Raw genomic sequence first — 21417 nt, forward strand, 5'->3', positions numbered from 1 at the left:
GGTTCCAATAGTGTCTTTTGCGGCTTTAGACAACCCTTTCTTCATCATTTCCCATTTTTTTTCTATAGTACTAAGCCCTTTACCATCCTCCATGATTTTCTCTACCGCCTGTTTGTATTCCTTCCTTTTCAACCCATTTAATGCTTCTACATTCCATTTTCTAATTCGCCGCCCCTGCCTTATCTTTTTGAAACGTACGCTACATTTCATAACAACTAAATTGTGGTCTGAGTCCGCATCCGCTCCCGGGAAGCTGTGGGAATTTATCACACTGTTCCTAAACCTGTGTCTAACCAGGATATAATCTAGCTGATATCTTCCTGAGTCACCTGGCATTTTCCATGTATACCTGCGTCTTTTGTGGTGTCTAAACCAAGTGTTGGTGATGACTAACCCCTGTCTTCTGCAGAACTCAACTGCTCTCTCACCGCGGTCATTCCTCGTGCCTAAACCGTAGTCACCCACCTCATCACCATCTCTTCCTTCGCCTATCGTCGCATTCCAATCCCCCATCACTATCAAATGTTTCCCTGCAGGAACACACGCGATCATGTCCTTTAACTGATCGTATATCCTATCGACCTCTTCTTCCTTATGGTTGCTCGGTGGCATGTATACCTGAATAATAACTAAGTTAGTCGGTTCTGCTTTTATCTCCACTAGTAGTATTCTATCCGTTACCTACTCTATGTTGACTACGCTTCTTCCTACCTCTTCATTTAATACTATGGCAACCCCTCGGTGGCTCTCGTCCCCACCGCTGTATATTATTCTGTACTTATCACTCCAGTAGTCCCCGCTATCTTTCCATCTCACCTCGCATAGACCTAAAATATCTATATTTCCCCTTTCCATCTCTCGCTTAACATTCTCCAATTTCCCTGTCCTCATCATTGTCCTAACATTCCACGTTCCTATTCTAACTAATTTGGTCTTCTTCTCCTGAATCTTCTGTCCTGCTGCTGCTGGTTTTCCCTTGCAAGGGTTTCGTGGGATGACGACCGCGGAAGCCTTGCCTCCCCCGCTGCCGGGCACGACACACGGCCGATTGGGCCGAGCCCCGTGGTTGCCAGGACTCAAAATATCTCTATTGTCCATCATATTTTCTTGGGAATGATAATTGAGGTGGTTTCCCGTTGCCTTCCTCAATAGTGTTTTTAACGTGACACCAATACTTACTGGCCGCCCTACTGGGGTCAGACGCCATTGCAGCCGCCTCACTGAGGAACAGACGCTGCGTGGACTACCTTTCGTCTGGCTCCTAACCTTCGACCTATCTGGCATGGGTGACCCTACCAGGAGCAATTATTATTACTCCCGCCAGTACAGCTCTAGGGGTCATCGGAACGCACAAGCCCTTCCACCACGTCAAGGTTGTAGTCTGGGGAGGCATACATATAAGCAATGGAAAAGCTACTCGTGGTAAAATCAATTGTCACTTCCGTGCCTTGGTGTATATAGGATTGAACTTTTATATATTTCCAATTTTTTACCCTACACATGAATTTTTTTATTTTCCACCGACTGACAGCGCACGCATTTCATCATTGGCCTTTCCATCTATTGCATACTCAATGTAAATGATTTGCGGATATCATCAAGAAACAACGTTCCGCTCTACACTGTCCAATGTCTTTTCAAACTAAGTTCACAATACTCTTTCTTGAACTTTCCAAGTACGAGTAGTTGCTGCAATGCTAATTGATGATGTGCACACCCTACGTCAATGAACAATTATCTTATCTGGCTCAAAACCATGTGAACTCCAATGTTTTCCGTCCTCTTGCTATTAATTTTGTAATTTGTTATTGCATTATTTCAGTCTTTTGGTACCACTAATGTTTGCAAACAGCGGTTAAACCATCCACAGCTCAGAATAATGGTAACTTTTACCCGCACTGCCGTACATCACTGAAAATGCCATATACGCCTACATCTTTCTTTGTTTACATTTTCACTATTTCTGCAATCTCATACTGATATAAAGCCCAGCATGGATTTCGGTCGCCTAATTCATTTAGAGTAATTTCATACTCAGAGCCACTATTATAGAAATACACGATATCTTTCATCAGTCTCCTACCCCGCAGTCATCCAAGGAATTTCATGCCTTCGTTCAGTTCAGTAATTCTTTCTTTGATTTGTTATTTTTATTTTTATGTATGTTATTCAAATTAATAATTAAATAAGACGCTTTGATCTTATAAAGAAATCGTTTTAGTTAGACTAGGAGTATTTTTAAGCAAATCTAATCGACTTTTTGTGAATTACTAGTGAAACTTCTGGCGGTCAAAGGAATGAATTCCAGCAGTTAATGTAATCTTAATTTCGATGGCTATTTCTTGCATTTTTTTCGTGCATACTCTCCTGTTCCAGGGACGTATCGGAAGCAACACGATGGAATTCTTTGCCCTTGATGATATCCTTAGTTTATGAACTCCTCTGGAAAAAAATATGCTTTAATATTGGACGCCTCTACTTTCCACCATCCTCTTTGCATGACCAAGCCAGTGTGGCACACTTCTTTCATAATTGTCTTTTACCGGTGACCCACTCATTCCTCATTTTATTTCCAATTTTTACCGGAAAGTCTTCAAAGTTTCTCAACTCGCGTCATTTAATCGATGGAAATGCTATTTAATAAATGACTGATAGGGAACTGTTCATACTAAAACATCATCATTGTGGACTTCTTGGTAAATCAAAAAAAATATATATGAGGAAGATTAAGTCATTTTTATTCTGCTGATCGACGACAAATCTTCCAGTTTTCTTTGGAATCCTGAAACTTTTTTGGAGTTCAGTCTTTTTACAGTAAAATATCGTATTGCATGCATTTCTTTCACTTAGAGTTAGGTTTAACAGGTTGAGTTAGCCGTTCCACTTTAAAGAAAACACCCAATTTTCGTGTGAGCAAATTTTGTTACTTCTCTTAAACTATCAGTCCTTATCAAGAAGAAGAAGCTTTCATTAAGAAAATCATGAGAATTCATAAGAGGCTTTACAGAGGATGCACTTGGTCTGGATTTATATATTAGAATAATTAGCCTACCTTGAATCGAATTCTTAGCACTAAAATTGTTCAACCCTATGCCTGCGAACTTGTCTTCAAATCATGCCTATAATTCGAGTACCTGTACTCCAATGAGCCTTTAGAAAATATGAAATCAGTTCATCCCAATGGAAATTTTCTTTTTACCTAATTCCAGTTTTAGCATTTGTACTAGCATAATAAAAAACATTACATCATGTGTCAAATTGTATCGTAATACATTAAATGTTTACTCTACCTCAGTATTGGTACTAAGCGGGCATTGCATCATGAAATGATATATTTGTGTTGTTATTTTTTCCATTGCATTACAATATTTTTATGACGAAATTAGCAGTCAGTAGCAGGTGAATGAAATAATTCCATTAATCCTAATTAGTTTTATTTACACAAGTTAATTAAGATTTTTTGAAAAATCGGCAATGCACCGGCAGTTGTGTGCCTGCTGTGTTTTTTTTATCCAGAAATGTCAAAGAGAAATGTTATTTGTATGTGATTGGGACTCATTTATAATATGCTGCAAGCATATAGGATACTCACAAAGATGGATTAATTGCCGAATTTGATCGCGTGCAGCGTAGAGGAGCTAGGTTTGTAAAACGTTATGGTAAACGTAGTAACGTATCCAAAAAGTTACAAGCAGCACAGCTAGGCAGGGAATCACTCGCGGAGCGAAGTTTAAATTACAGATTTAATATCTTGCAGGAGGAGATCATGTTAGTAAAATTAGAGAGATTAAGTGTAGAAAAGATTAGAGAGATTTAAGATGTAATTTTTTCCCCGAAAGATAGGGGATCATAATAGCTTTGTTCGACCGCGTTAGAGTCATGTTTGGGTAAAATTATTCTGGTGTCTATCCACCCCCTGCCACACCCCCAAGGGGGTGGCTTGCAGAGTATACAAATAAATAAAAAAAACCTTAAATGGGACACTCGGCAAATATCTGAGTGTAAATATCGTTTGCCTTGACCGGGGTGCAGGACAGGGGGAATATTTTTTACACTCTGAAATTGTTGCGTTGTCATGCACATTTAGCGGATAACTCCGTTAAAATGTACTGTCACGGCGTCTTCCCCAGTTTCTTGGATATTCGGTTATAGTTTCCCTTACCTCCTCTCTTTGAAACGTGTTGTGTAGCGGGAGAGAATTTACGTTGAAGTTTTCACACCACATAAAACCTTACAGCATATTAATTGCACCATTAATTATTTTCCCATCCATGGATTTCTAACTATTTTTGCACATCTTGATTTACATTTTGTCTTCAACTATGGATCAAAGGGAAGTGATTATTGGGTAATTCGTTATTGTCTGATGTACTGTGAACTTCGAAATTTTTCGAAAACCAACTCTGCGTTTATAATTATACATTTTCAAGAGTAGTAGTTACGCATCGTCCACAGTCGTAGAAGAAAATTAGAAGAATAAAATGCCTATATGGCAAATAAATCATGTGGAGCTCAAGTTCCAATAAAATATGAAATAAGAATAAGAATTTGCGAATCATCAATTTGACAAGAGAAATTAAACAAAGAAATAAGTGCATTATCGACTGCTTATTGCGACTAACACGTCTTTCAAATCAAGTTTCCTTTGACAAATTCCGAAGAAACTGCGGGAGATGCCGCAACAGTAACTTTTAACGGAGTCATCCGCTAATGTGCATTTTAATGCAACAATTTCAGAGCGTAAAAATCATTCGCCTTGACTGGGACTCGAACCCAGATCCCTCAATATCCGGTCGAGTGCTTTAGCCACTTAAGCTACCGAGGCGTCCTCTTAAACTCTGAAATTTTGGGGCTTTTAAAGGAACTAGATGTTATGACGAAATACCGTACATACAATGTCACATGCATTCGTAGTCGTGCGCGAGGCGCCACTGTCCACGAGGTTAAAAGCCAACTTTAAACACGTATGGTGTTTTCCCTTTGACAAATTCCGAAGAAACTGCGGGAGATGCCGCAACAGTAACTTTTAACGGAGTCATCCGCTAATGTGCATTTTAATGCAACAATTTCAGAGCGTAAAAATCATTCGCCTTGACTGGGACTCGAACCCAGATCCCTCAATATCCGGTCGAGTGCTTTAGCCACTTAAGCTACCGAGGCGTCCTCTTAAACTCTGAAATTTTGGGGCTTTTAAAGGAACTAGATGTTATGACGAAATACCGTACATACAATGTCACATGCATTCGTAGTCGTGCGCGAGGCGCCACTGTCCACGAGGTTAAAAGCCAACTTTAAACACGTATGGTGTTTTCCCGGAATTTGTCAAAGGGAAAACACCATACGTGTTTAAAGTTGGCTTTTAACCTCGTGGACAATGGCGCCTCGCGCACGACTACGAATGCATGTGACATTGTATGTACGGTATTTCGTCATAACATCTAGTTCCTTTAAAAGCCCCAAAATTTCAGAGTTTAAGAGGACGCCTCGGTAGCTTAAGTGGCTAAAGCACTCGACCGGATATTGAGGGATCTGGGTTCGAGTCCCAGTCAAGGCGAATGATTTTTACGCTCTGAAATTGTTGCATTAAAATGCACATTAGCGGATGACTCCGTTAAAAGTTACTGTTGCGGCATCTCCCGCAGTTTCTTCGGAATTTGTCAAAGGGAAAACACCATACGTGTTTAAAGTTGGCTTTTAACCTCGTGGACAGTGGCGCCTCGCGCACGACTACGAATGCATGTGACATTGTATGTACGGTATTTCGTCATAACATCTAGTTCCTTTAAAAGCCCCAAAATTTCAGAGTTTAAGAGGACGCCTCGGTAGCTTAAGTGGCTAAAGCACTCGACCGGATATTGAGGGATCTGGGTTCGAGTCCCAGTCAAGGCGAATGATTTTTACGCTCTGAAATTGTTGCAAGTTTCCTTTGTTTAATGGTCAAAGATGGTCTACCATGGTATTTCATGTGGTTCAAAATGTCATGCGAACTTCATGTCATGCCTCTCCATAATCGACTTTCTAAAATCTCGTCACATCTTAGCAGTAAAATGAAGGAAACGATGTGCTTTTAGGTTTAAATGGATTTTATTGACATATTTACAATAAATAATTTCCAAAATACACTTAATGGACGCTGTGGTTCACGTTTCTGGGCGCTCAACCGATGATTTTGGTGTGGAAGGGTGAGGCGTAGGCTAGGGGCTGGTGGTAGGCTAGGGGCTGGTGGTAGGCGATGGGCTGGTGGTAGGCGACGGGGTGCGCGACGGCGACCGGGGCGGCCACCTTGGCGACCACGGTCTTGGCGGCGGCTTCGTTGCGGACGACGGCGTTGAATCCGTTGAGTGGGTCGGCGGTGTAGTCGACCACTCGGCGGGTGCCGTCGGCCTCCACGAAGTTGTAGCTTCCCTTGACGACGTCTCCGTCGCGGGTCTCGGACGCTCCCTTGGAGTCTCCGGTCAGGGCGTCCTGGACGTCATAGGAGTAGCTGTATTGAGGGTTGGGGTCGTAGTCGGTGTCGATGACTGTGCCGATGGCACCAGCGCTGGCGACGGCCACCAAAGCGGCGAGGATGAAGAGCTGCAAAAAAATTACCATTAATGGTACCGCATTAATGATTGAAATGTCTGAAGATGGAAATCAGTGTTTGGCGTTGTCGTTTGGGATAATAAAATTTGATTGGAAGTGACAATAGGATGTTAATAAATCTATATGTGTATGTCATGTTGCAAAGATATGCCATGTAAGTTTCGATAATTGTTAGTAGATATCAATTCCTGTGTCAACTAGTGCTGTGCTCTGGGTGATGCTGCTTGTTCGAATGTCGTGAGTGAAATAAAACTGAAACTTTATTCCAGGGCAATTTTTTGTTACTCAGGACTCAGTGTCTGACATGATACTTCATCGAAACCTGGTTTTGGGATTTTGAATTTTTATTAGAACGTTCTTTATTTTAGTATTGCTAACCATTCATGTCCATGCTACTTTTCCTATTTCTATCGTATGTAAACATAAAAAGGTAGCTCTTAAGTTCTAATCATACCAGCATTATATAGCCAAAGTTTAGATGTTATTAAAATCAAAATAGCCAAAAAAGGGGTAACAGAAAAATTAAAAATAAATTATTCTTAAATAATGGGAGCTCTATTGTAGTAAACAGTAAAATGCATTCGGAGATATTACTCTTGCGATTGAAACATTAAAATAACGAGTGTCCATGTGCAAATCAAAGGGAAATGAATATTTTTTACATTTTGAATTAGAAACCAGTTAGACAGATTTATCTGATTAGCTGATTTATCTGATCTTCAGTACTGACTCCTTGAAGCGTTTTTTATACATTTATGTTTTTGTTCAGGTCTGGAACGAAATTATTTGTTCAGAATACCTATTAAAATGGTGCATACGAATTTCGAGAAACTTGAAAATTCGAGTGAAATAGATAAAAATGGACATCGTTGAACAGGAAAAACAAATAATGAGAAGAATAAAATTATATTGATGAGTGGAGATGATTTTCGTGGTAATCATTCAATTAAGTCAGAATTTAGCCGAAATCCTTGATACGCTCTTTCTTTAGAACATGATTCAATAAAAAAGTGTCTGTACAATTATTATTATTTCCAATTCACTGCGTAATAGATAATGTTCCTATTCGTGTATATTTTCTCTATAGTTGTCCTAAATATTTGCGTCAAAAGCACAAGCAAATTGTTTTCAGCGAGAAAACACAGATTATCTTTAATTGTTTGGCTACAAGAGAATAAAGGACAACTTTTTTAATATTCTCTTTTAGTTAGATATGTACGCGTATTAACACGGGACACGTGTAACAAATGTCGCCTAAACTGCTCACCAAGCGAGTCGCGACGTATAGACGCTCTCCACCGTCTTAGTCTTCAGTTCAGTCCAAAGAAACTAAGGGAGATTCCGCAACAGTAACTTAAAACGGAGTCATCCGCTAATTTGCATCTCAATGCAACAATTTCAGAGTGAAAAATCATTCGCCCTGACCGGGATCCGAACCCGGATCCCTCAATGGCCGGCCGAGTGCATTAGCTAGTTAAGCTATCGAGGCGTCCTCTTAAATTCTGAAATTTCGGACGTAGAGGGATCCGGGTTCGACTCCCGGTCAAGGCGAATGATTTTTACACTCTGAAATTGTGGCATTCAGTTCAGTCGTTTAGGAGTTTATCTTTCGTTTCAATATGCTAATTCTGTCTGACCGAAATAACTGCATTAGTTATTTTAACACCTTTGGACTACACAAGTTGCAGTGAAATTACGCGAAATTGTTAACGTTTCACTAAGAGACCATTGGTCAGAATTCATTCCTCATTAATTGCGCACCGTGTGTCGCCTGGCAGATTCCTTTTTTTAGTTCGAATGACCAGCTATAGGTTTCATACGGTCCCTTTAAATTCGAAACAACGCATGAGTGGGAAATTCGCTCACAGCTATGAGGAAACTGCCTTATGTTCCACCTACCTTAAATGCCATGTCGTTCGATGAGGTTCTCCGGTGAGATTCTGATGCTCCTTGCCCTCCTTCCTCCAGCTTTTATACTGGATTTGCGCGAACCCACACCTCTTACCTTCTGACCAGCCTGTTGTGATGTAATGAAGATTCATGAATGTTGGGAATTTTATGTCCCCAATTGAATTTCGGTCACCGGTCATTTAATGGGCGGGGTTTGTCTCGAGAGAGTCAACTTTTTTGCATTATGCATGATCAACTAATTTCGGACGGCGTCAATAGTAGGGCTCTTAGGTGACAACCTAATGTTTTGTTACAATTCGTTACGTTCATCAAATTTTCAACTGATTGGCTTTAAATTGATAGTTCCTTGGTAGCTCCAAATTGTTTTCCCCATTACTTTTCAGGATGTCACTACTCATATTTATCTGGTAATAGAATTAAGCATTTTGATTCCACTACGTCTAGGTTCATATTGTCATACCATATTAAGTTTATGAAATGAATCAATATCTGCCCGCGCTTACCGATTTCAGACTTTATTTATTATTTATTTTATTCTTTTGATGTTTTCTCCGGAAGTTTCATAGCAAACATCATTATTGTGGTGCAGAGTAATGAAAAATACTAATTGATAACTACTTTTTATTATCTGTATCCAGTTAATTATGTTATTAGTGAAAGAATTCGTCTCTGACCTGTTATTTATTTGCCTTCTTATTTACTGTGAATGTATACGCTTGAGGGCAGAAGAATTTAGGAGTCAATGAATGCAACACTAAGTTATTGTAGCCCTGAGTCCTTTGTCGGTTATTCTATCATACAGATTAGTTTGTGCATGAATAATGTGTCCATTGCTTAGTCATATGTCATTTCGTTGTAATTTATTCCGGTTTCATCTTTCGTCAATGATGCCAACAGTTATTGGGATTATTCATTGAAAACAGAAGTCGCGTGCGCCTTTTGGAAAAAGGTGAGTATATTTGTCAGAGTAGTCAGGTTTTTAAAGAATGGATGATAATTTTAAGAAAAGCGACCAAGTCATTAACTTTATCTTAGTGAAGTTCTCGTCTACGGATTCCAGGTTTGTATTCCTTCTGATGGACCGAGTAATGCGATACTCGGTCCATCCGATACCCAATACCCAAATACTCGCCCCAGAAAACCTAGTTTATGGTTTTTAACAATAATTGATGATTTATAAACTGGAGCCCTCTGCTAGGGAAGGTAGAAATATTTTCCAATGTTGTGTTGAATATTAATGAGACCATTAATTTCTCGTACGTTTTTTTTCATTTTTGTTAGCCTGCGGAGTTGCTTCAATGAAGTCCATCAACGTGAAAGAAAAGTGATAATGCGGGTTAGACATTTTATTGAAATAAAATTCCGAATTGACTGGTCCAGTCGGCAGGTAACCCAGGAATGTGAGGTCAATTTTGTCCGACAGTGCGTATAAAACAGGCAAACATAAATTTTTGTGAAGATGTTTTACTTGATGTCGTGAACATCGCATAAAATGTTCGCAGGTCACCCGTACCGACGCCTCCGGTTTTTTCTATCTTCTGAACAAGTCCCATTATCCCGAAAAGTAGCGTAGCATTATTAAAGTTCTCCCCGACTGAAATATGACTCCGTTTATTACCAAAAGGCCTTAATATGGGTGAAATTATTTTAAGAAGCAAAATTATGGGAGAAACGTTTACTTAATTTTGTTTGGTCGTCGAGCGGGACTTCATCTACCCCCCGGCAGTTATGAAATGTGAGTTTGAAAAGCCAACCTAAAATAAATCTAAGGAGGTGATAAAGGTCAGCAACTAACGTGAGATGTAACTTTGTTTTAATTTCTGTCATCCTTATTTTTACCAGAGATTTAGGTGTTAACGCAGATGCATATATTTTACCGTTTATCTGCATATGCATGGTATAGTTACGAGGACGTCGATGATAAAAAAGGAGCTGGATTGTTTAGGATCCTATCATTCATTAAGTAGTTCATTCATAGCCATCATTATGGGCCCTCTTCCCCATCAACTAGCTTCGCAAGTTTCTCCTTCGCCCCTCTCCTCTTCGTCTCAGAATTAGGTTATTTTTGGGTATCCCAGCTTAACCAGTATCTTTAAATGCGATGTGGCGACATACGAAGTGTAACTGAACCGGTCCGATTCCTCTCGCCCGTGGTCTGAATATCACCCTTGATATGCACGGCTCGTCGCGTCGCCAGTGACCTTCCAAAACTCTATATTTTTTCTGCTTCCCATTCAAAATGAGTCCCTTTATGTATATAATTTGGAATGCCTTTCTCTTGATACTGTCCCTGTGATTCTGATACAAATTCTTTGTCATTTTTTCATTCTATGGACTCCAGTATGACAATTTTATAATGCCTTTTCATGGAGACAAGATACATTAATTTTTCTCTAGTGAGGCTAATAATGCTATCCCTGTAATTCGGGTATGTAGTGTATTTCTCTTTTTGTTATGTTTTAAACTCTAGTATGGCAGATTTTTCATGCTAATTAATTTTTTCTCAAATTACATAAATGTCGTTGTAAATTGCTCGACATTAGGTGTACAATTATATGTTACGGCATACCATTCACGTAAGCTAAAGGATAACGGATAATGTTCTAATGACTTCTTAACTACATTATCCTCGTAGCGTTATCCTTAAAAGCATCTGGTTTATATTTATTTACCAGAATTCTGTAAGTGAATATTAATAAATTAATAAGCCTGTATTATTTTAGTAGCTCGGCAAAAGAAGTGCAAATAGCTTCGCAGTATTCTGCTTTATCCATTTTAGCCTTGCGCATGATTTATAAATTACTTTCTTATGAGTAGTTAATAATGATTTGACTTATAAAAATTAATCAGGACCGGGGATAACATCAGAATGTGAATTATGTGTTAAGTGAATTCTCAGAATTTCTTCAGAGTCTACTAAATTAATATTTAGCGGGGAATAAGCGTAGTTTTTGTCCTGCTAAAATTGGTAGTAGTTAGGTAAATGACAAAATTGGAAAATAATGAGGATAGATGGAGGGAATATGGCTAACTTATAATCAAAAGTAATTAAATTACGACAATTTTACTAACACTCAGCCAATAATCCTGAAAAATAGCTGCTAGTTGTGCTGCTAGCATAACTCTTCCCGCTCTTCAGGTATAACGTATTGTTTTTCGATATACTTTCTCATAAGGGGTCATCACGTGCAATACTTATGTAGATTGAAGTGAAAATATGGTATGATAACAGCAAATTAATGTCTTAATTTATTTCTACTTAAATTTAATAACTAGTGAAATAAATTCATGAAATGAGATGTAATAATCATGAACTATATCAAATAAATGCGTAGTTGAAACTTTGTACAGCTAAATACCACCTTAGTGAATATTTATGATTTGATCACTTCATCATGCTGAAATATACTTCTAAGGATCGCGGAGGTGCATTTGCTGTTATTGTGCACTAACATACAATGACTAGGTACAAGACTATTAAATACTGTAGGTTGGTAAGGTCACGGCCTCTCATGGGCCAGACGTGAACCGGGAATATATGGAAAAGCTAGCAGAACATAAGAATTTATTAAAATGATATAGAGAAATATAGCGAGAGGGTAAAATATATATATTAGGTTTGGCTAATTTGGCCTCACTTAGAATGTGGTACCAGTGCGTTACATATGATTCTCACGAAATCGATGTGATTGCCGTAATATATCGTGTGCAGTGAAGAGGGGTTATATATATATGGCTATACGTTGTTACCATAAAATTTGTAATATACTTAGATCATTAGAAGATGTACATATGTTGGGAATCATTCATGGATTTTAGAATAATTTGCAGATTAAATCTTATGCATGAATTGGCTGTAGGTTTCATTTGTGATGATGCTAAAAATGTATTTACGCGTACTAGACTAATCGTATGGAGATAAGAAAGGCAATGGAATAAAATGAGGGAGGTCTGCTGTAGGAGACGAGTATAGAATATTATTTTTTAATACGAAAGAGAAAATATAAATGACAACGAAGGCGCTAAGGATACTACCTGCATTTTTATGCAAAGTACTAGTTTCGTGCCTCACAGTTCGCTGCGCCACCATTTTTTATCGAACTTTTATTTTATTGATCAATTACTAGTGCTCCTCCATCTCGCTTGCGTAGGAAAGTATGAAAAACTTCTATACTACAATGAATGATAGCTGTTGTGGTGATTATTTCCAAGGTTTTATATATTTTATATTTTTATTATTAAATAACGAATAGGGAACATTTATTTTGATGTCAGCTAAAATTGTAGATTTAATCTGGTGCATGACTTGGTGCTCGGTCTCTTCCGTGATGTCAATGATGATGATATTAGATGTCACATGCCTGGTGTGGAATCACCCTTTCGTGTTTTGCGGCACGTGGTGTATGCAAATGGACAGCAGCATGATATTTTTTCTCAGCATTTGGTTTTGATGGGTAAAATGCGGAAATTACAAAATTTGAACGAAGAAATGATTACGGAATACTAAAACTTGAAGGTCGTTGACACTGTTGAACGAATTCCTAGGCATATATTTTTTAGCATGTCAAGGGCGCTGAAAATTTTAACATACATTCATAGCTCCAATAGTATGCATTTATGATGGACGGTGGATTTTGATGCCAAGTCCTTTTAATTGTAAGTAATTTTGTACAACGTTAGGCGAGATTATATCAATAAAATTAGAGTGATTAAGTGTGGAATAGATTTAAGATGTCATTTTTTTCCGCGAACAATGAGGGATCAGAATAGCATTGTCCGAGCGCGGTAGGGGTCTAAATATTCGGGGAAGAATTAGTCTGTTGTGTAATTAGCCCCTGCCACACACTAGCAGTGGTTTCCAGGGTCTTAAAATATTAAAATAAATAACATTCCTACCTTACGTTAACGACATTGACTCTGTAGTCACTAGTAAGATACCTTTATTTGCCGCCGTGTTGTTTACCGAGATATCCGTAATCCTTAGGACAAAGCAGCTTTCTCTGATGATCTAAATGCTATCAAACGCTGGTGTAATGCATGGCAATAAGAATTAAACATAAAAAGGTGCGTATTGGAAAATTTTGGAAAAGTAGCAATTCCCTCCTGAACGCATGCGGCATCGGTAACACCTATTTCCCTCGCAGCCATTTCGTGCAAGGTTATGGAACACATAGTTGCTAGTTCGATCGTGAGACACCTCGATAATCAGAATTTTTGGTGAAAAATCAGCATCGGTTTTCGAAGAGGTAGATCCTGCGAGACACAACTTGTACTTTTGTGTTCATGATATTATTATTTCGGGAGGGAGTAATGATCCAGTGGACGCGATTTTTCTACATTGTAAGAAAACCTTCGAAAATGTACCTCACAGTTAACTACTAACAAAGCTATAAGCGGTATGGTATGGATAAAAATATCCGGGGTGGAATTAGTGGGATCAAAGACTTTCTGGATGTTCAGATACAAAGAGTAGTCATAGATGGAGTTAGCTAAAATGCAGTAGAAGTTACTTCAGGTGTTCCCCATGGAAGTGTTTTCGGACCTCTTTTTTTCTACTTTACGTAAACGACATCGACTCCGTAGAGACTAGTAACATACGTTTATTTGCCGACGATGCAGTGGTATACCGTGAAATCCGTGATCCTGAGGACACAGCAGCTTTGTAAGATGACCATAATGCTATACAATACTGGTTCGACACCTGGCAATTAGAATTAAACTTAAAAAGGTGCGTAGTCATTAATATTTGGAGAAAGAGCAATTCCCACCCGAACGCCTACTGTGTTGGGAACACCGTAATGGAATGTGTAGACTCAATTAAATACCTAAGTGTCACCCTTACTCACGATCCCTCCTGGGCCACACGCATATGGAAAGTATGTGGACAAGGTAACAAAAGATTAGGATTTATTAGAAGAGTACTGGTGGGTGAATGTGATGAAAAGGTCAATGAGAAATGTTATGTCGTTGGTTCGGCCTCATTTAGAATATGCTGCAATTATATCGGATCCTCACGACGTTGGATTGATTGCCGAATTGAATCACGTGCATCGTAGAGGAGCTAGCTTCTCAAAACGTTGTTATGATAAACTTAGTTGCGTATCGAAAATATTAGAGCAGCTTGGCTGGGAATCACTCACGGAGCGAAGGTTGAATTACAGATTAAATTCGAAGGATGTTTCTTTAGCAGTGATGTTAAAAATGTATTATTACCCCGAGCTTACTACGGTAGGAGAGATCATGTGAATAATATTAGAGAGATTATGTGTAGAACGCATAGAATGAACATGTCATTTTTTCCACGAACGATAGGTGATCACACTAACATTGTTCGACCGCGGTATATATACATACATACATAAATACACTTTGAAAACCCATAATAGTGTGTAGTTGTGAGCATTATCTTGGAGGTAAACTTCATTTCCGATATTATTTATAAATGTATTTGACGTTCGGAACATAGATACACTAATAATGAGCGTAATTCTGTTTTTAGGTTTGAATGGATTTTATTGACATATTTAAAATAAATAATCTCCAAAATACACTTAATCCACGCTGAGGTTCACTTTTCTGGGCGCTCAACCGATGATTTTGGTGTGGAAGGGTGAGGCGTAGGCTAGGGGCTGGTGGTAGGCTAGGGGCTGGTGGTAGGCGATGGGCTGGTGGTAGGCGACGGGGTGCGCGACGGCGACCGGGGCGGCCACCTTGGCGACCACGGTCTTGGCGGCGGCTTCGTTGCGGACGACGGCGTTGAATCCGTTGAGTGGGTCGGCGGTGTAGTCGACCACTCGGCGGGTGCCGTCGGCCTCCACGAAGTTGTAGCTTCCCTTGACGACGTCTCCGTCGCGGGTCTCGGACGCTCCCTTGGAGTCTCCGGTCAGGGCGTCCTGGACGTCATAGGAGTAGCTGTAGTGAGGGTTGGGGTCGTAGTCGGTGTCGATGACTGTGCCGATGGCACCAGCGCTGGCGACGGCCACCAAAGCGGCGAGGACGATGAACTGTAATATAAAGGAGTGAAATCATTTTTAGGGTATGAGTGCAGGAGTTTATCTAATGCAAATCTCCTCTTTCTCTTGTATCTTCGCTAATCTTTAGAAAAGGTTGAATATTTAGTGCTATATCATTATTAATCGTTTCCAAAATAATTTTTCGATGGATATCAATTTCAAAAAAATGTATTTACAACTTTTTATTGCTGGATTACTATTCGAAACCAAATCTTTTCAACGTTTTCTTAACATTATATTTTGTATGATAATTAATTATTTTACTGCCTAATGATTTAAGCTTTACTAATTGATAAGCATTTATTATATAATATTTTATCTCCATGGTAATCTATCTTTAATATTGTGGTGAAATATAAATATCCATAGATCTTGGAAGTATCACATGATGGGCTCCACTTTTGTATGATATCTGGTTTTAATATTTGTGAGTCCTTGCTGACTATTTACTATTTTATTAAATCTTTAAATTTTAATTCGAACGTTCTTGTCCGTCTCAACCTAATAGCGTATTATCGTTATATCCTAATTATTATTAATGTGATTGAAGTGGAAAAGGCTTACCTTGATTGCCATTTCTTGTGGTTTGTGCTTCTGAAGCTCTTATGATCCTGTATGCAGAAATATCAAGCTATATATACCTCATAAAATTCATCGGCCAAACTCTCTTCTTTCTTTTTCTTTTCAACAAAAAATTCTTACGAAATAATTGTTATTCAAAGAACGAGACTTCTTTTAAAAAATACACCTCTGACCGATGCTCCGATCAGCCGACGCCCTCTTAATCCCACGAAAATTGGCGAGGGCGTGATGAATTCCGCTCCTATTAGGTCGCCATAGGCTCATCCACCAGGCGTCCTTGTCACTTATGTCGAGAAAGGGTATCTCTCCCAAAAGAAATAAACAGGTTTCATCACACGAGTCCATATTGGAACTGAAATCATAGGACCGGATAAATTGGTTTAATTGGTTGCCTTTATACGATTTTATTTCGTGTCACCCTCTACTCTCAGTGAAGCCAGCAACTTCAAACGTTTGCCTGCATTGCGTCATAACTGCATGAAACATAAAATAAAAAATTGAGATGAATTCCGCTTAAAATAGAAACTGATTTGAAACATCATAAAGATGGGACTATATGGCAGCTTTAATTTGACTACAAAAGGATAATGGTCCTTAATCTTGGTCAACGGTTTCAAGAATCGTTAAAGATATGTGTGCTACACAAAATGTAGTTGAGGGGGGGTGGGAAATATTCATGACATACTATATGTTGGAATGGTACTTGTAGAATTAAATTCCAAATTGACCGCAGCTCTCATTTCGCATAAAATGTCAGAATTAAAAAAGGCCGCGTTTTATTTTGTTATTATTTTCAAAGTGGCCTCTTTCTTATTTCAAAGGTGCCTCTTCATGATAATTATATACATGAAATGGACAGAATGACAAACTCTGTCGTAGGTGTTTTGCATTGATGTTCAAATGGTTTTTTTGGAAAAATGAATTACCTAATCTCTGTGACATATGCAGGCACGTAGACACCTCGGAAGTAAAAAGAGCAAAATTAAGGTAAGGTATTAGGCATTCGTAATTCAAAATTTTTGGTTTCAACAGTCATACTTTTAAAAATTATAATGATTCATAAAGGTACCATTATTTTTTGTTAACGTACATGAGATGATTCAAAATAATAAAAAATCAGTTTAAATTATTTTTGAATTTAGAAATATATCATGAGACAACTTTTTTTTCGAAGTATCGAAGAAAAAGTAAAATAAAGAAATGTGTAGAGAAAGCATGGTAGATTATACAAATAGGATACGCACTTCAACTTAAGACATTATAAAACTTACTGAAATAGGAAATGGATTTGATGCCTATTCCAAAATGATTCACTGTTTCCTAAATGATTTATGTTAATAGTGGTGCTAGTGGTAATAGTGGTAAGAGAATCTTGCGCAGTAATAATTCTCTTCTTGTTTCCCCTATTAGTTAGGGTTTTGACTTCGCATGAATTAAATTATGCTTGGTGTAACGAAATAATCAATAATTTAATGTGTGTTAAAATGAAACAAAGTTCTTAAATTGATATTTCCACATGTACACACTACCCCTCTAGCCACAAGGGCATGTGACGGGGATGATAGGGTACCAGCCATGCGTGCAGCTTTATCAGTTCATGCATACACTTAAATGCATGTTAACTCATGGACGAAAAGTGAAGTTGAAAAGTTTTAACTGTGGAAAATTGCAACGAAGTTTTCATTATTAACTCATGGAAAACTACTCTCGTGCAAATGCACGCTTATACTCGTATACATTATGCAATAATTGTTGCGTTTAAGCAAATAATCAAATTTTACTAATCAAGTTAAGTTGTTTTTTATTGAACAAGAACTTGAATTTCTTTTACGGTGTCTATCTCTCTTATTTTATCCGGTAGTCGAATCTTACCATATCTGTAGTTTGTTGGCTTAATTAATGCATCCGTGTCGTGATAAAACTCAGGTGCTCTGTACCTTTATAAAAGGAAGTCTTCCCTGTTATTTTCGAAAATTACGAGGCTCCCACTATAATCCATCAATTATGCCCGGGACGGCTACTCCCTTTTCGTAATAATTTTAACAAACAACGGTTTTTCTCTGAACTTCATGTAAACCTTTAATCAACCCTTTTTTTTTCTCTACGATCCCAGATATTTGCCGGGTATTCTAAATCTGGTCCAACTAAAGCAAAGTAACGCTTCTCCCTTACTTTCTCCTTTTATTTTCCTTTATACCCTTCTGATGTAACCTAGCTTCTTGAAGGGTGGCAGGGGATCGAGATGGTGCGGGGGCTAACGTACTGGCTTCCCACCCTGAGGGCGCGGGTTCAAATCCCGGCGGTGTTGAATATTTTTCAGAGGTATCTCGATCCCTACTTGAGGTGCTTTGTGGAGGGCACTTTGAGTGAGTACGCCGTCCGTCGGATGGGACGTTAAACTGCGGACCCCTTGGCGCCTTTCGTAAAGAGCAGGCTAATGCCGACGCCGGGTTTCTCTCCACCCTTCATCCTTTCCTGTCCATCCCCTATGGCGCAAATGACCTTAGCTGTCGGTCGCCTCCCCTTAAAACTACTACTACTTGAAGGGTGGCCCGCATATTCTTTTAATGTGTGTATCCCATGAAATGTTTGATGTCAGTGTTACACCAAACTGACTTGACCTGTTCTGAAATGAAGAACTCGGTCCCTGCTATTTAGGAATTTACGTCTATGCATGTGCTTCCTTTTATTTCAATATTTCGGTAATATACATTTTCTGATCTTTAATTATAACCCCTATTTGACTTGTTTCGCTGTTTTATATTAGTTTCATTCATGACCGTTTTTGATTTACAACCGCAATCTCATCCAGGTACATTATTATTCCATAATGATATTATGTAAGAAAACCGATGTTAAATTTATAAATTCGGATCTTCATTAGATAGGCGAAGATTACATCTACACGCATTTAATTTTTTCTCGGCCGAATAGTTGGTTTTATGACTCCACATGACTCAAATGATGCTGGGGGTTACGCAATACTCAATAATTTTATAATTTTTGTGTTCAACTTTCAATACTTGTATCGACTCACATCTTTGGAGGAAAGTCAGAACGACTATAATTTTATATTACAGTAGGCATAATTTCTTCGTGATCTTTTCATGCGTTTTTGTTGAGCGATGATGTTGGGGAAGAAGATTCAAAATAAAATAAAATGTCTTCCTTTCACATTTTTCCCTCGTGTCTTGACTTTATTTACTTTTATATTATATTTGTGATCCAGTTATTCTTTTGTTCCACTTAGATTATCCATTAGTTGTACTCTATACAGCCAAGGATACATTATTATTATGAATTATGTCATGGGGACAAAGACAAAGATATTTTCGTTTTTCTTTTACATTATTTTACGTACATCTTTTTGCATCAACTTGGAAGTTCGACTGCGGACAGAAATATTCATAATTTGTTGGCAACAAACGTATCCGAAACAGCCCGAAATATACTCATTAAGGAATCAGTGATCACATAGTAGTAAACGCTAAATTTTCCCTATACGCTATCGGAATAAGGAGCTGGAAAGAAATATTTACTTTTTTGAAGAAGAGGATCGCAATGGCTTAAAGTGCGTGTTACAGTGGAGTTAACGTGTAACTTATAGAGAGGTAGCACCGAGCTATTGAGGATGCGTGGAATCACTTTCTTCCATGCGTGGAAGACAGCAAGCGCTCAGCTGTCGAAAGGTTTATTCCAAGTATATTTATAAAAGATACCATGGAACTTAGTCAGTTCAACTTTGAAGTTATAAAGTCGTTGTTATGTCAGAAGCTGTCAAACAAGGGTGAAGAAAACACTCGGAGTGATATTTCTTGCGACTATGGAATGAGATATTCACGATTATAAGATATCTTGGGCGAATACAAGTAAGGATTTCAAAAAGCGTGAAGTGTATTACTCGCATACGGAAAAGAAAAGCTGATAATTTAAATGATAAAACAAAAGCATATTGATCCTATTTCAAGGAGGTTCATGGGTATAAGTCAAGAGTTTCAGAGTTCAAAAAAGGCCCACCTATAAAATTCCTAGTTTCAAGTGGTTTCACCAAATTAATACTGAATGTCTCCAATAGCTTACCTAATCCTCTCCGTCAACTAATGATAGAATTTGAATTTTGCGTAGTGGAATAAACGTTTGCTGAAAAACATTAGCCCAAAAAAATCTCAGGGCCATATCTAATAACAGCTTGCACATTTTAGAAACTACAGAGAATGCTGTAGAATCGGAAATTGCGTCATATCTAGGTATCATATTTAAGAAGTCCCTTAAAAGTCTAATTCCCGATGCCGGGAAAACGGCTTATGTTACGCCCATATTTAAAAGTGGAACAGGAAGGAACTTAGTTAGTACAGACCTATCTTCTTCGCATCCATGTGATACAAATTCATGGAGCATGCAATTTTTAATTCGATAATGAAGCAGTTCGTTGGTCAAGCGTTTTTGATGAAACACCAGCGCTGATTCCTCGAGGGTATATCCTGCGAGACATGACTAGATGGCGTTACATGTTGCTCTGATGTAGTAGAAACCACTTCAGTTGTTTTCCAGAAAAGTGTCCTCCGATCTCATGTTCCTTCTTTACGCTAACGTCATTTACTTCGTGGCTAATAGTAACAGGTGCTGATGTGCCGCCGACAAAGTAGTTTACGGAGATATGCGTGTCCCAAGGATAAAGTAACTTTACCAGATGACCCTCATGCAACTCAAAGTTGGTGTGACACAGGGAAATTCGAGTTAAATTTAATAAGGTGTGTAGTAATGAATTCTTGGGGTAGGATTATTTCCCTCCCAGTCTGGTGCGTTAGAAAATGAAATAAAAAGAATAGATTCGGGTAAATACAAAGCTGTCATTCTTTGTTACCACTCCTTAAATCAATCGGGATTTTTAGATGAGCTTTAGGAAGATATGGCGATAAGAATGCAGAGTAGTGTTCCCTTCGCTTTTATGGCCTTAATTAGGAAATGCTGCTGGTACATGTACATGAGTCTGCATGCTCGTATGTGAGATTCCCATGAAGTTGAATTGATTGCCACATTAGATCGCGTGCAGCGTAGAGGAGCTACCTTCGTAAACCTTTCGTATGGTAAACATAGTGCAATATCTAGATTACTATGGGAACTAAACTGGAAATCGCTCATGGAGGGAATATTAAAATGTAGATTAAATCTCTTGAATACATTGAAAACCGTTCTCTTACATTATGATGCTGACGTTAACTGTATTATTAGCCCCATCGCACTACGGGAGGAGAAATAACGACAATGATACTAGAGCCCAATGGTCGATTCGATAAATTTGTGAATACATTTATCCCAAGAAATT

General features: G+C 38.4%; 2 protein-coding genes across 2 annotated transcripts; both read right to left on the reverse strand.

The window, feature by feature from the left end:
* Positions 1 to 6156: 6156 nt before the first annotated feature.
* LOC139688967 (larval cuticle protein A2B-like) lies at positions 6157 to 8496 on the reverse strand. Its single transcript, XM_071586279.1, has 2 exons — positions 8485 to 8496; positions 6157 to 6576 (listed from the first exon to the last, which is right to left on the reverse strand). Exons 1-2 carry the CDS (start codon positions 8494 to 8496, stop codon positions 6157 to 6159), a joined length of 432 nt encoding a protein of 143 aa, XP_071442380.1.
* A 6584-nt stretch (positions 8497 to 15080) lies between these two features.
* Positions 15081 to 16085, reverse strand: LOC139689125 (larval cuticle protein A2B-like). The gene is made up of 2 exons (XM_071586293.1): positions 16074 to 16085; positions 15081 to 15500 (listed from the first exon to the last, which is right to left on the reverse strand). Exons 1-2 carry the CDS (start codon positions 16083 to 16085, stop codon positions 15081 to 15083), a joined length of 432 nt encoding a protein of 143 aa, XP_071442394.1.
* Between the last annotated feature and the right edge of the window lie 5332 nt (positions 16086 to 21417).

Source organism: Hetaerina americana, unplaced genomic scaffold (assembly GCF_022747635.1).
Source record: "Hetaerina americana unplaced genomic scaffold, ioHetAmer1.1.p SCAF_1, whole genome shotgun sequence".
Classification (NCBI taxonomy): domain Eukaryota; kingdom Metazoa; phylum Arthropoda; class Insecta; order Odonata; family Calopterygidae; genus Hetaerina; species Hetaerina americana.